The 15,417-nt window shown below is 45.8% G+C and overlaps 1 protein-coding gene across 3 annotated transcripts in view; it reads left to right on the top strand.

Moving 5' to 3' along the window:
• The window catches only part of LOC119168181 (uncharacterized), a 411,631-nt gene extending 401,983 nt beyond the window's left edge, over positions 1-9,648 (top strand). For all 3 annotated transcript variants that reach the window (XM_037419584.2, XM_075882494.1, XM_075882493.1), the window contains one exon: positions 3,111-9,648. In XM_037419584.2, the coding sequence (XP_037275481.2) occupies positions 3,111-3,601 (491 nt within the window). In that variant the 3' untranslated portion in view covers positions 3,602-9,648. The remainder of the gene's footprint in view (positions 1-3,110) is intronic.
• Positions 9,649-15,417: the final 5,769 nt, after the last annotated feature.

The following is a 15,417-nucleotide window of genomic DNA, read 5'->3' as shown; positions in this document are numbered from 1 at the left end:
CTTAAACTCGAAGAGGCAGTACGGTGTAATAAAGGTAGTTTTTTCTCGGTCTCTCACGTCGACTTCAATCTGTCAATAGCCAGTCTTGTGGTCCATCGAAGAAAAGTACCTCGCATTGTGAAGTCTATCCAGGGTGTCATCTATTTGGGGGAGAGGATACACGTCCTTCTTTGTGATCTTGTTCAGACGGCGATAGTCAGTCGACGCAGAAGCACAGGGTTCCGTCCTTCTTCTTGACTAACATAACAAGTGACACCTATGGACTCTTTGAAAGCTAGAAAATGTCGTCGCGTAGCATTTCGTCGACTTGCTTCTTTACGGCGTCGCATTTTTGCGTCGACTCTCTGTATGGGCTCTGATAGAGTGGTCTGGAACTTTCCTCTGTTATGATGCAATGCTTTGCGATTGGGGTTTGTCGAATTTTTGACCAAGATGAAAGACACTACTTCTATTGTCGAAGCATAGTTTCGAGCTGTTCTTGCTTATGCGATGTAAGGCTCGCACTAACGTTGAAAGCTAGTTAACAAGCTTGGTCGTCGTAGGAGCTTCGGTAGACTCGGCGAGGGCAAAAGCATTGCCGGCTTCTACCATGTCTTTGATGTAGGCAACCGTGGTGCCTTTGCTCATGTGCTTGTATTCATTGCTGAAGTTTGAAGCATCACTATTGCTTTTCCTTTCGCAGCTCGGCTATTCCCCTGGCGACACAAACCTCGCGGTTGATCTACAGGTACTGGTCGCCTTCAAGGACGCCTTGCATATTTGTTGATATCTGTGTGCCGACAGAAACTCTGACGCTAGAGTGGGGGGGATAATGTTTGTGTGTATATAGCTAGTGCATAATTAAGAAAAACCTTTCATGTGAACAAAGTACCCTCACAGCCTACTTGGAGGCCTGTCTTTTTTTCTGCGGGAGCTTTGCTGCAAATGAATTCTAAAAAAATTAAGTCTGTGTGGCTTTCAAGAACAATCGAACCTTTGTTATCAACATATATCAAGGCTATGAAGTACAGAACTCACAGTCTGCAGCTGCAATTGTGAAAGTGTATACGTATTCTTACAAGATTTCAGTGTTCTATGCCCTTCTGCCGTCGAGTGGCAGCAACTGCTTCTTTATGGGTTTATTAAATTAAGTTATTAGTAACAAACCCAACTCGCATGTCTTTATAGCAATGTTATTCTAGTAACTGCAATACGTACATACAGACAAGCACAAGAGAAGAATAAACTAGTGTAGCACATAAGGTGTACAGGCACTAACCACGTGCTCATCTTAAATCGGTTAATAGCAAGGAATATGCGAGCAAATGAAGAGCTGGAAACATGCCACGTTTAAGCAGGACTTATACAAATGATGGACAATAGCTAATGCGTGCTAAGAAGAGATAAATGTCTGATATGAGACGTAAAGAACAGATATGTAACACGTGGCTTTATCTGTGCCGGGCGAGTAAGCCTGGTTGCTGCTGCCTGCCGTGGCAATCTCTGCCATAAACAGTGTGGGCTTGTGCTGCATTTCGGTGTTTCTTGTAGAAAAATCATTCTTTGTTACTTCATATGTTGCTGTTGATGTCCACACGGGTGAACTTAAAAAAAAAAATCTGCCTTCTGCCGCTCGTAGACTGACTCAGCGTACATACGTGCGACACGACACGAACACCCTCCTTTCCCGTGCTCATTTCTGAGTGCGCACCACTGTTCAAGTAGGTTTCGGGACAATAGGCACAATGGCGCGCGTTTTCTCCCAACACGGTTAGCATGACATGTACTTTCAAGGAATTTGAGCAACATCGGTGCACTGCTTGTTGAGAAGCGTCGAGGCTGGCACATGGAAATTTGCCTACATGATGACTGCTAAGACGTGCTCGATATGCATTTTCGTTAGTTACCATGTGATAATAATAACACTAAATACATTCTTTCTTATGACCATTTTGCCTCGGGAAGCAAAATTATTTGGCCTCGTGGGATCAAATGCGTGTGCGAAAATTTGAATAAGTTTTATGAAATTTTACTTTTTGATGAAATTTTACAAGATTGTCACCCGGGATTATGCAGATCTCCATTTATTTTAACTAAATATCCTTGGCATGTTATATGAATAGCGAGACAATGTTTAAAACTCAATGTCCAGTCTGACATCCAGTTCGGACGTCCATTGAAAAGCCAAACGGGATATGAATTTTTACAGTTTGTTCACCGGCTATCCGTGTTGGATATTCATGCGGCCAGACGTTTGTTTTCAGAATGGACGTCCAGTGGATATCTTTGGTTACTTGGGTCATGACCAGTCATTCATGTTAACCATACGTTCCTATTATGCAATGTAAGTTTCGGTGCACATCACGTCAATAAAGCCACCGTAAGTGCTCCATGACCAGGTCCTGTATGTCATAGCCTGCATGACATGCATGACATGGTTTTTGTGTTATGACTAGTCATGTATATTTTCCTTATACTCTTGTCATACCATGTCAATTTCGGTATACATTAGGTTGACCAATCGGTCATTACAGCTCTTTGACCATGTCACGTATGTCATGATGTACATTAAAGGCAGTCGTAATTTTCATATAATGAGCAGTCATTTATTTTTTTCACATGCTCTTTTCATGCGATGTCAGTTTTAGTACTTGTCAACCTAATAAATTGGCCGCAAGAACATGGGGACCTATGCAGCCAGTGAGATAGAAACACTCTAAATTTCACTATTAAATGCTCCGTGAGCAATAATTATGACAGAATCTTTCGTGCAAACATATGTGCAAGCCCTCCTGCCAGAAAAGATAAACTGAGCCAAATTACCGCACATTTAGCTAAAAGTGATTCCTTTCTGCATGCCAGGCAATGCCAGCTAACGCGAACGGTGAAACCAATATGGTGTCCTCGAAAGCAGTGTCTCCACCCTGTTCAGGAGGAGCACATTAAGGCACCCTAATTTTAGGCGTGCCACGTAAACTTTAGCTGCGCCACCTGGGCAGCGCTGGCTTCCCATAGTCTATGTTAACACCTAAGGTAATTCCTGACCCAAGCATAGCTACTAACACCTAAGTATATACCTTCTACCCAAGCTTCCTGGAATTGTCTAATACCCCCACTTTCATTCTTTTCAGAAAACCCGTGGAGTCGGTCAGTTGAGCTAGAAGGATCCCACGACTCTGGCGTCACCAGTGCATCATCCAGTTCTTTCTGGGGCACTCCATTGCGGGCGCCATCATGTTCCTCCTCTTCATCTTCTACATGCTCGTCCACTTCCTCTTCCTCCTCGTCTCTGGCGGCTCATGCCGGCATATACGGCAGCGAGTGCGGCATCACCAGCTTCTCTTCGTCACGAGCACTGCCACGTGCCCAATCTTGCCCCGTCATGCTGGGCAGCTGGCTGCGCAGGGCCTCGAGCCTCGACGAGTTTCCCCTCTGTTCCTCGTCACACGCGGCTGCGCTATCACGACCACGCAACCGCTACAGTTGTGGCAGCCTGGAGGCCGTGCTCGGTGAAGGGGGCATTTCGGTGGCCGCCATCTCGGTGTCCTCACTGCGTGAAGCCACCGTTCGGCGCCAGACGCCGTACTCGCGCCGCTCAGCCAGCCTCATCCCGGTCTCGTGACGGCGGCCCGCACCGCGACCGCTAAGCCTAACGATGGCTGTGGCAGTGTCGCAGCGAAGCCTCGCCAGTGACGTGGCCGAACTGCTGCTGGCGGCTGCAGCCGCCGCGTTCGCCTGGGCACTTATGGGACTTGCGGCTCTTATCTAATCGGCACCATCCGTGGAAAAAAAGGGGGGAGTGGTTGCAGAAAACGAGAAGTGGAGTGGACGGTTACAGGTCGCCAGAAAACCAGTCCTTGTGTGGACAGTCACAGACAACTTGAATCAAGGGCATACTTGTATGTTGGGACCGGATTTCTGGTCAGCGGAGTCATAAACTCTGTTGCCTCTGTGCAAATGAAAATGACTGATTGGTGCTGTACTCTTCTGCCATGTGGATTATCGCGTGATAACAAGTTAAACCGGCGCATGTTGCAAGGCCAAAGTCAAAACGCAGTGATAGTGTGCTCGCTGCAGGGTCCCATGGTGAAGAGACACTTCTTTGTTCAGCCACTGCTGTGGTGTTGCAGCAGCCCTATTTGCCCAGAATGCTAATAGTTTCTGCCTGGCTATACCAGAAGACTCTGAGGGACAGTTCCTTGACCTCATACTTATTGCTCTGCAACAGCTGCCCCATAACTTGGAATGCCTGCTTTCCCGATGTCCTAACCACATATTCTTCTGCTGTGGCTTCTCTGCAGCTTCTTGAGAATTGCTGACCAGTCGAAACCTTACCCATCTAAAGCACGCCAGAATATTTCAATTTGATGCCCGCAACTTGAGGGCATAATGTAAAGTGACACGACTTAAAGAGACCACCCCTTGCACCAAATATTGTTCTTGTCATGTATGTGGCATGGCATTAGGCTTGCAAACTTCATATATTGATACATAAGACTGAGCCTAACGATATTAGAGCAACATTGATCAGGGATAAGTGCTTCTTCTCAATAGTGTATTGTATTTTTGACTGCTTTGATGAGATGATTGCCCATAAAAAGGATAGCTCATGATGGCTATGCAAGTTTGTGCTAGAAAAGTGCTGTGACGGTTGCCACTAAATCCAAAGAACTAGTGGTCTGCAAGTATAAATCTTAAAATCGTAAGGTAAATATCCACGTCTATCATAAGGATACTGCTGCAATATGAATGGGCTAGCCTGCAGTGCAACACAAGGGATCCCTTTTGATGATATTGCCTTTTTCTGAATACCTTGCTCCATCTGAGTTGTGCCCCTAAAAGTTTTCCTATTGGCACAAAGGAGGCTTTGGGAGCCTCTCTTCTTGCACTTTGGCTTCTCTGGAATAGCCTACTGAGCCACTCTTACCAGTGGGCTCGACGAGACACGAATAGGGCATATTTGATCAGATGTGGCATTCCACAAAACGAAATTCTCTCTAGCAAAAGTTTCAATGCTGAGAGTACGTGTTGGTCTAGATCTGGGCCTGCTATCTATTTGCTGTTGATGTCTTTCTAGGCACACAATATTTCTCTCCCTGACCAAGTGAATGCCATTCGTACTTTTGCCTACTCTTCCCGTTCCCATGGTGGCAGCACAGGAGGGGCAGCCTTTAAGGAATCACAGGCATGTGTGGCATGTATGTCGAGACACATTTTATGGATGTCTCTATGAATGCATCGCTCTCGCTTTTTTTATGCGTGCCTATTCTCCTGTTTTGTAAACATTGTCTCGTCAAATGAACAAGTGGTTTTCATCTTTAGTGTGACTGGGGTGCACTAAGAAGGCCTCTTTTACTGCTGCTCCAAAGACGTCTTGCCAAAGCTGCAGTGGCTCTTGGCTTACCTGATGGGGGATAGCGTTCACACTTCCCCGACAATGTACAAATCGTTCTTCCTTATCTTCACCAAATAAACTTTTTTGTTTGTTCGTAGCATGTAGCGCACTTGTTTTCTGTCATGGCATTTGCCTTATCAAGACAGCAGGCTTCTGTAGTGCTAGCATGTAGAGATCTATCCCCGAGTGGTATTTATTGAAGAAAAAAATAAGAAACTAGTCGAGCAAGCTTAGGAGCATCTTAGACCAAGCTGCAATCTGTCTTCCTATATATAGTTACACTCCGCACCCACCGAGGGAGTGGTGCGTTTTCCTTTTGTTCTCATCTTTCTTGTTGTTGTTTTTGTTAGTGAAAGATTGCACACATTGTCATTATGTATATTGCATGTGTGTGCACATTGAGAATGTTCTGTGCTTATCGAGTCTGCGACGGCCAGTTCTTTTATGTGATTTTAATGTCGGGCGCAAGTTAGGCTGCAAAAAGTTGTAAATGCTTTGAAATGCGCCAACGTCACAGCTAGGGCATTGAGTCAAGCAGCAGCACTTGGCTGATATAGGCAAACATAAAATTTATTTTTATTTTTATGTTTGGGAAACCTATAAACAGAGCCCACCAGCTGCCAGAGTTCTGTGAAACAAATCCAACTTCAAAAAGCTTCAGCTGCAAGCTTTTCCTGTCCATGGGACAAAAATGTGCAAAGCAGAGAAAGTATTAAACATAGTGCTTAATTTTTTTAAAATTTTGCCTGCGTGTGACATCTTCATCGTTTTTGTCTTTAATTCCAATGTTGTGTAAAATATCTACATATTTGTCAGTAATGTCAACTATGGCTGTTAGTATGGTGTGTTGCAAATAACCTCTATGCCCTGCCACACCAGTCACTTTTTAGCATTTTGCGTGACTCTGTTTTGTTGATTGATTGATTTGTGGGGTGTAATGTTCCAAAACCACCGTATGATTATGAGAGACGCCGTAGTAGAGGGCTCCGGAAATTTTCACCACCTGGGGTTCTTTAACGTGCACTCAAATCTGAGCACACGAGCCTACAACATTTCTGCCTCCATCGGAAATGCAGCCGCCACAGCCGGGATTCGATCCCGCGGCCTGCGGGTCAGCAGCCGAGTACCTTAGTCACTAGACCACCGCGGCGGGGCGGCTCTGTTTTGTGCTAACCACTGATGCATCGATTCAAGCACATTTACCGAAACTGCGAGCTTTTCATAGGTACAGTGCACAACCATGGTTGTATATATTCTCCGGTGTATTTTTAAAGAAGGGTGTCATAACACACAACACAAATATATTAGAGACACATAGCAAGAAAGGTGCAATTAGTTTGCCCTCACTGATTACCTCTTCAACTTTTCATGCAAATGCATTTTATTGTACAAAGAGAATCACAGCCTACACTGTTAATGAAAATCTGCAACAGTTTATTAAGATTTGTTAAATGTACACAAGCGTACAGCTTGTCTTTTATGTTTGGCAAACGTTGTACCTCTTGGTAATTCCTGACCCACTTTGTTTAGGTTTTCAGAATATATTAGCCTTTCAAACAAATTTGTGAGAAAAATAAATTGTGTGGTTTTGCTATTTTTGAAAGTATTGCTTTTAGTTCTTGTTTTGCTGCCATTGCAAGTGGTAAACGTTCACGTAAGCTTCTTGTCTGCAGGGTTTGCAGTGTGCTCACCTATAAAACCATTCTTGTCTCTCTCTCTCTGTATGTGCTGCAGTTGAACAGAATAAAATGAGCTGCTTTAGTTGCAGGAACCAGTAGTTTGCCACGTGAGTAGCGATAACACTGTTATCTGCATCAGACAGGTTAGTGCTTTGATAGGCGAGCTAGCTGGTACATGATAAGCAGAACACAAAATCAGGCACTCGTCTCTATTGTCCTGTCTAATCTCGCACTTTAATTGTTTTATTTGCAGACAGTTCAACACTACATTTCTTACCATCGAGAGTGACGGACAGTAAAACTGCGTGAGACTTGATTATACATATCTACCTAGAATGCTGCAGCTTGTTAGCATTTTGTACATCCATTGGAAGCAAAATGGGCTCTTTGATTTAACAGTGGTGAGCTTAAGTTATAGTAGTACTTGTGCGAAAAGCATGATGATTAGGCTCAATACGCAATAAAGAAACACGTAATGTGTAAAAAATGTGGGTGAACGTACTTGATTCATCACCACCAGTGTAAAAGATAAAAGTTCCAAGTTCTTAGTGTGTACCACTAATCAGTTCTGCATTATATTCATTTGAGCGTCGATGCTCATGCAACGGATGCACGAGAAAAATATCTGACACATTTTCTATGTTATTTCTTGGTGTAATGTATTGCTTCTTGCGTCCCCAACTGAATGATTGGACACTTTCAAGTGAAGAAGCATGGATGACAGAACTGTGAATGTGTTACTGTAGGCAACATCTGCTGTGCTTCGCACTTTTTCTTGCTTGTTGCACTTATTGTAGCAGTGCCATCTATGAACCGTGACGCCAGTCTTCCTTTGTTAGACGTATGGTCGGACGACACCCGTGCAATGTGTGCTTAAGACCTAAGCGTGCCCTACACAGGCAGCGTACTACGCATGGTACTCCTTGTGTGCAATCAAAGCTATTGCGGACGAGGGGAAGGGTCGCCTTGGTCATGTCGTGAAACATTTTCCTCATAGTGTGTGCATTATTTACACCTCTGGTCAAGTTTTTCTTCCTCCATTGCACATACACGCAATGTTTGCCTAGTGCCTTGTCATGTGTGTCCACTGACCTTGTATAGCGCTAACTGCCATCGGTGTCTGTATTGTGCACACTGTATGGAATGTGAAGTGTGCATCGCTCCCTCATTCCCTCTGTAAGCATGTGGCGCTTGTAGTGTTGATGTCTGTATGGGAATCACAAAAAGAACAAGCATATCAACCCTCAAAATATTTTCTGAACTTTGATTTGACATGTCGTGGGTGGGCACATTTGGCTGTCGATGCATTGCCGAGTGTAGCTAATGATAAACGTACATGGTATACAGAAGCCGGCTGTTAACGGTCTGCGGCACTTGGCAGCTGCATCACACGTCCAGTCAGTCATGAAGTACTGGCCTGGCGAGCCCATGGTGATATTTATCTCTGCGCTGTCTACTGACAAGCTGCTGTTGTCGAGAGTGCTGCTATTGTGATTGCATGGCCACAGCCACCTCATACAACTTTTGATATATATATATATACATACGCGCGTCAATACGCGTCATACGATCGTCAATATATATATATTATATATATATGAAATCCCCAGATACAACTTTAAAAGTTCGGTGCATTTTCTCCTCAAAGGTTAGTGCACAAAAGTCTGCACCAGTGGTGGGCGTGCAATCCAGAGTGACTCCGCCTTCGAAGAACATTGCCGAAAGCAAGCCTTTTCTAGTCTCAGCTGCCTTGTTTCGGCCTCTTAAGCAGAGCCTTTCCGGACTTCTGATGTTGTATCCAACTGAAAAGATGCCCGCTGCGTGAGCCGAAAAGCTGGTTCGCAGCCCGCTTCTTCTCTCCACAGTATGACTGCCAGCTGCGAGCTCTTGTTTCGGCGGCCCTTCGAAACCTTTATGCCTCCAAGAACGCATCAATATCCAGAAGGCAGCGTCCGTCGTCAGCCCTAAATGCTGCGCCAACAGTTATGATGGCGTCAATGCTATCATAAGCATGCACAGGGTTCCCCGATGTGGAGGAGAGGTGAATTTTCGTCGGAGCACTCCCCTCCCTATCATGTCAATGGGGCTAACTTTACACCCCCCTTCCTATAATATGTCAATGTATGGAGCCGACTTTGTGCCCCCCTCTCGATGCGCAAGCCTATCGATTCTATCGTAAGTAATGACGGCTTGCGCACTTCGTGTGGAAACTGCTCAGAATTACGAGGAACAGCCCTCTACAAATGAAAGGAGTGACGTCGTAGGCATCTTTCTTAGTAAATCTAGGCTACCGACAGCAGATGGTTTGCCGCTAATGTCGAAGACTGCAATTTCGCAACATGTTCCCGTGGTCCGTAATATTTTTTCGGCCGCCTGTACATTGCTTTTGCAGTTGCCTTTTGTGATATGCCATATTCTTATATGCATTGGTCACCTTTCGTACCTGGCTGATAGTATAGCTGGGAGATCTTTCATGTGTCGTGAGCAAGTGACAAAGCTGCAGTTCTTTTTTTTTCCGTTGAACTACAGGAGAGCTGTGCTTGTGTTGGACATGTTACTGATTGCTTATGTGAGAAATAAAGAACTCGTGGCTTCCCTGAGTGTCTTGTTTTTAAAGCGCCACTTGTTTCACGCGAGCAACTGACGATGAGCGGCAGCAGGACGCGCGGAGGCGGGTTCGCTTCTCTAGAGTGGCCTAAAATAGGGTAGTGTCCAAAGCTCCAGATCCCGAATGGGCCTTTTGCGGTGAACTACTGTGCCGGACCTGTGTAGATCTGGGGCAGCAGCGTCATACCCACCTGGGTCCGCACCAGGGTGCAGACTGTGCGAGACCCACATGGCACCGCTCCTATGTGCAGGCTGTGCGAAGCACTGAAGGCGATCGTGCAGAGCATGAAGGCTAGCATTGAGGGGCTGCAAAGGGAGCCAAGGGCGGAACGAGAGCAGAGGATGGAGCTGCAGAAAGAGCTCGTAGCGTAGCGTAAAATTTTAAGAACATTTGACCCTTGTAGTACATCGCTGAGGTCTCTGTCTAACTTAGCTAAGTACAAATTGCTTAAAACCGAAGTGAGACAGGAACCAATACACACACCATTATTCTGAAGATATGCTGATCAATTTGTACAAGGGTCAAATGTTCTTGAAATTTTTCGTTTTGTAGACAATTTGATTTCATTTGTTGACAGCTTAACCAAACAGTTTGAGGAAGTGTGTTCCAGCATCCAAGTCGCTGTTCAAAAGAGCCTTGAACCCCTCGAAGTGTCCTTTGAAATGCCTTGTGACAATGTGATTCGGTTTTTAGATGTCTGATTCGTTTTCAATGATGATCAGACATGCTGGTATTATCACCCTCGTGCTAACAAACCTATACTGCCATATAACTCGGCGCACTCCAAGCTGGTCAAGCGAGGGATTGTTAAGATGTGCCTTACTAACACCTTGAAGAAGTCCAGCCAGCATTGTTTGCCTTTAAGCATGAGAGAGCAAACAAAACGTTTAGCTGACTCGGGGTACCCACAACACGCCCTGACTGTCGCGGAAAGCCTTCTGAGGCAAATTCACTCCGACGAGCCACGGAAACGCGTGCTACGCCTGCAAGGAAAGGATTAGCTGTAATCCCATATATTCATGGTGTTTCACATAACCTGAAAAAATTAGCAAAACATTGCAACGTGCGAGTAGTTTTCTTGGCACCTATCAGGCTAAACAGTCTTTGCAGAAAGACGAAACCGGAGCGCCCAAAGAAAGGTCTGTGCAAAAAGAACCACCGTATTAGGTTTTTCGCCTGCATCACAGGAGTCATCTACCGAATCCCATTAACGTGTGATGCATGCTATATAGGCCAAACTGGTAGATGCATCAATGATAGGCTTAATGAACACAAGAACAACGTGGCCAAGGCACAGCCTGAGGGTTTTCTTGCAATTCACTGCAAAGAATGCGGGTGCCAACCCCTCTTTAATCGGAAAAAGCACTAACCAAATGACAAGGCTCATCATAGAAGCGAAATTCATTGCTAAGTTTGGGGACGCATGTATAAGCAAGCCGTCGATAACATTATCATTGAAAGAATTGCATTAATTGGATGTTGCATGAGTTGCAGTAGATCACAGTTTTCTGGTTCTAGCACGTGGTTGTGACGCGCCATGTTTGGGTATAAGTATTGCTGTTTCTCGGATTAAACCGCAATTTTGAAAGTTAGCGCCGTGTGTGTGTTCTGCGTCTTCTTCTCTGTCCCGTCCTGGATGCGCTATACCTCGAACAACTTAACAGACAGCCGACGTTTGGTGGAGTGCTGGGATGTCATCGGCAGCAGACTTCACTGGCCCCCAGACAGGGTCGGCAGCACGAAATGCGCTGCGGGTTACGTCGGCACTAGCTCGGCGAGGTGGCTCCGGCCACCATCGGCGGCCGAGTGAACGCCAACAGGGCAAGGTTTTTTTTGGCATTGCATAATTTGTTGCCAGACATGAGGGGTCAGTGTTGCCATACTGCGGCAAGATTTGGTGGAGAAATTTGCTCCTGTAATTGTGGCTTCTCCGTGAGAGTTTGGTGTCGTCCGCGGTACATTTCGCGAGTGCATGAGCAACGCTGGCCATTTTAATTAACGGAATAAACCGCACCTTGCAGACTTTGAGACGCATTCTCTTGCTGTTTGTGCTGCTGTGCAACTAAGAGGTGGTTTTAATTAACGGAATGAACTGCGCCTTGCAGAAGCCTGGGCGTGATCTATTGCTGTGTGCGAAGCTGTGCAATTAAGAGATCGTGTCTCAGTATTAGGGACGACGGGGAAAACTGAATAGAGTCGCAGCAGGTAATGCGCTGCCCCCCCCCCCCCCAACTAGCGGAAGCGCCGCGTCCCCGTCATGGCGTACGGTCGACCCCGCAGGATCAGCTGTGAAAAAAGGAAAAATGAAAGGGGGGGGGGGGCAGTGCGCCACCTGCTGCTACTCTATTCAGTTTTCCCCACCGGAACGCGCCCTGGCTTCTACAAGGTGCGGTTCATTCCGTTAATTCAAATGGCCAGCGCCGCTCATGCACTCGCGAACAAGTTCATCGCACACGCACTCGCGAAATGCACAGCGGACGATGTGTCGTTGCTTCCCTAACCCTGAGACACGATCTCCTAATTGTACAGCAGCACACACAGCAAGAGAACACGTCCCAACGTCTGCAAGGCGCAGTTGATTTAGTTAATTAAAATGGCCACCGTGCCTTGCGGGGTTCGGCAAGGGTAGCTCATGCACTCGCGAAATGCACCGCGGACGACACTAAACCCTCACAGAGAAGTTACAACGACAGAGGCATATTTTTCTGCCAAATTTGGCGGCCGTCTGGCGACAGCCACTCCTAAGTCCGGCAACTGACTTATGCAACGGGCTCTTCGATTTTCCACTTTTGGCTACCCAACTTTAGACAACTTTGGAGTTTGGAGTGCCTAACACTCGTCTAGAGATGTGCGCCGACTGGTCGGCGCGCCGCCGCCACCGACGTTTTTCATCGGCGCAATCGGCGCACCATTTATGCACCAGTACCGAATTTTCTCAGATTTGTCTTTTTCTTTTTCATCTTGATTTATAGCTTCGTTTGACATTTATGTAGCCAGTAAAAAACAGGCTTCTTAGTTATCTTCATCCAGCTTTAGAGACTGAGAGTACCACTATGAACAGCTGCACAAGTTCGGCGGCCGCTGCATGAAATGACATATTGGACAAATTGACAAAAAATAAATGTAACAGTTGCAGTAATGCATACACGCTGCCATCTGAGGCTTAAAATCAATTTTTGCTGGATTTCTATGTCATAATTAGCAATGATTATGGTCATACAACGTTGAATGTACTGGCCCAGCGTGTTGATGCGTGCGAGTTCACCGTAGCGCGATTCGGATATTCATATGGATGCAAAACGGCATCATAATCAGTCCAAGATGGCAGCCTATGATCGTGCCCGAAACAGCGCGTATACACAAAAGAAATGAAATGGTAGCAGTGCAGCACGAATGCACCGCGTTAGGTAAAGAACTACACAAAGCCCCGAAGGATGAAATCGAAAGGGAGAAGTTTAATGGAGATTAGAAGCGTCGAGGCATAATACATGCTCGAACCTACTCAGGGTATATCATCACCTGTCCATGGTGTTAAAGTTGATAATTTTCGAGGATGACCACTCATATGCAGCGTCTCAACATGCTGCAGAAAATATATGATGCCTTTTAATTCAGGCATCAGATATCCGGTATGAAGATGCCAAGGCAGTAAGACGGCAAGAGAGAGAAAGGAAGGCTGGGGGATTAATCAGATCTTGGCATCCGGTTTGCTGCCCAGCACTGGGGGTGGAGAAATAGGGGCAAGAAAGGGGGTGTAGAGAGATAGAAAAGAAAACGCATGTGGACTCAGGAGTAGGATGGCAAACTTAACAGAGGATTTATTACATTCTGTACAGACAGGGCGAGGGATCTCTTGCGAATGAGCTGGGTGGCTCACTATAAAGTGTGCGTTTTGACTAAATCAGGGAATGGGTCCAGAATGCGCTGTTTAATCACGGGGGACACACACCATTTCTGATGGTGCCGCTCACACTTGCTCAAGTCAACGTCTTTGATTGGGGCGTGGACACCACACTGCACATGTGGCACCAAGAAACCACTGTGGTCGTCACGTCGAACGTCTTGTGGTGTCGGAATGCCACCTCACTTCCCGGCTAAAATGGACAAAACACGGCAGACAGCAAGCTGGCAGCCCTTCGGTGACTTGTTTGACGAACAAAGAACGCCGCTCTCCCCCGTCGGCCCAGGCGCCGCGTGTAACAACGCTATTCAGTGGTGAGCAGAGGCGTATTAAGCTTGTCTGAAGTCACCAGTTTTAAAAAGAACAAAATAAAATTTTAAAAAACTTCCCAGCAAAAAGTTTACAAAAGACGGCTGGATTCGTCAATAATGCGGAGACAGACACTTGAGCGACATGTCATATATGACGTAGACCAGCATACATGTTTTCTTCACCTAACTTGAACGGACCTACTGGCACTGTGAAATATGAATAATAATTGTTGTGGACAGTGGTGATATACTTCTGTTGTGAAGGTAATGCTTAGAATTAACCAAATAAATCTTAACTTTATATTAAGGTCTTCATAAAAAAGTTTGTCAAGTTAGAAAGCTCCTCAGGTGGCTAAGTAATAAATTACTTCACCACACTTTATGTGAAGTAATTGGCAAATAAATAATGCAACCTCTGTTTAATTGATATTCAATGACGTGACTGCAATCAACGGTGTGTCGTCGCAATAAAACTGGAACGTTATCTGCGGACACGAGCGGGCGAATGCAGCGGAGAACGAATATACCACGTAATAAAAGCGATGTGATGTCGCACATATTCGCCTGTACAACTCCGTGCCCTTTTGCTTGCTCAAGATGTATTCGAAGGAGCTAGCCAAGTCTCGGGTAGAAGTCGAGCAGAGTAGCCGGGGCTGATAAGAGGAACGTTTGTATACACTATTTACACACCAAAGGTAGCTATATGTTGATGGTAGCATCATGGAAGCGTGATGGGAGCTTCTCAGGGATGGTTCAGAGCGTCTCGATGCTCACGCTTTACGTCCTGGTCTTCTTAAAATTATCTGCAGGAGAAAACAGTGGACACTTTGCAATAATCTGCTAGGCAGCTTTTCTGTAAGGTTACTTTTTCAACCAAGAACTCACGTTCACAGGCTGCTTTTCTCGCTCATTTCGTTTTTGCCATATTCCTTTTTTTTTTGAGATCTTGTTGTGCTCGCGTGCCTTCGCTGAAATTTGGAGAGGTGACATTTTGTTGTACTCGCGTGCTCAAAATGAGAAATAAAAGCAGTCTGTGAACGAGAGTTTTTGGTTGAAAAACAAACCTTACAGGAAAGCCGCCTTGCAGATTACTGTAAACTGACAGACTGCATGTCAATTCAGTTCAGGACAGTCCGAACCAATTGTCGTCTTCATCTCCATCCGCCAAATGGGGGGGGGGGGGTTATAAGAAGGTGCCTAATTTCTGCAGCCCAGCAGGGAGCGCAGGGAGCAGCGAATAAGGATTAAAAAAAAACGAGAGAGGGAGAAAGAGAGGGAAAGGCAAACACTGCCTTCTTTTCAACCAAAGAAAGAGAGAAGGTGCACGTTAAGTTTGTCCCACGGCGAGAGAGAAACATAACGTAGGTCACAGTGCAATAATACGCACAACACATCACAGTGCAATAACATTGCATCGCATATGCAGAATAGGGTCTGCAGCACTAGGCAGGCTAGGGCTTGTGAGAATGGAAGACTTGCAAGCACCACAGAGTGTGGGAAACATACCTGACGAGGGATCCCAAGCTCTCGGCTAATTGTTCAGC

Source organism: Rhipicephalus microplus, unplaced genomic scaffold, assembly GCF_043290135.1.
Source record: "Rhipicephalus microplus isolate Deutch F79 unplaced genomic scaffold, USDA_Rmic scaffold_12, whole genome shotgun sequence".
Taxonomy (NCBI): Eukaryota; Metazoa; Arthropoda; class Arachnida; order Ixodida; family Ixodidae; genus Rhipicephalus; species Rhipicephalus microplus.
This window is presented reverse-complemented; position numbering and strand designations above follow the sequence as displayed.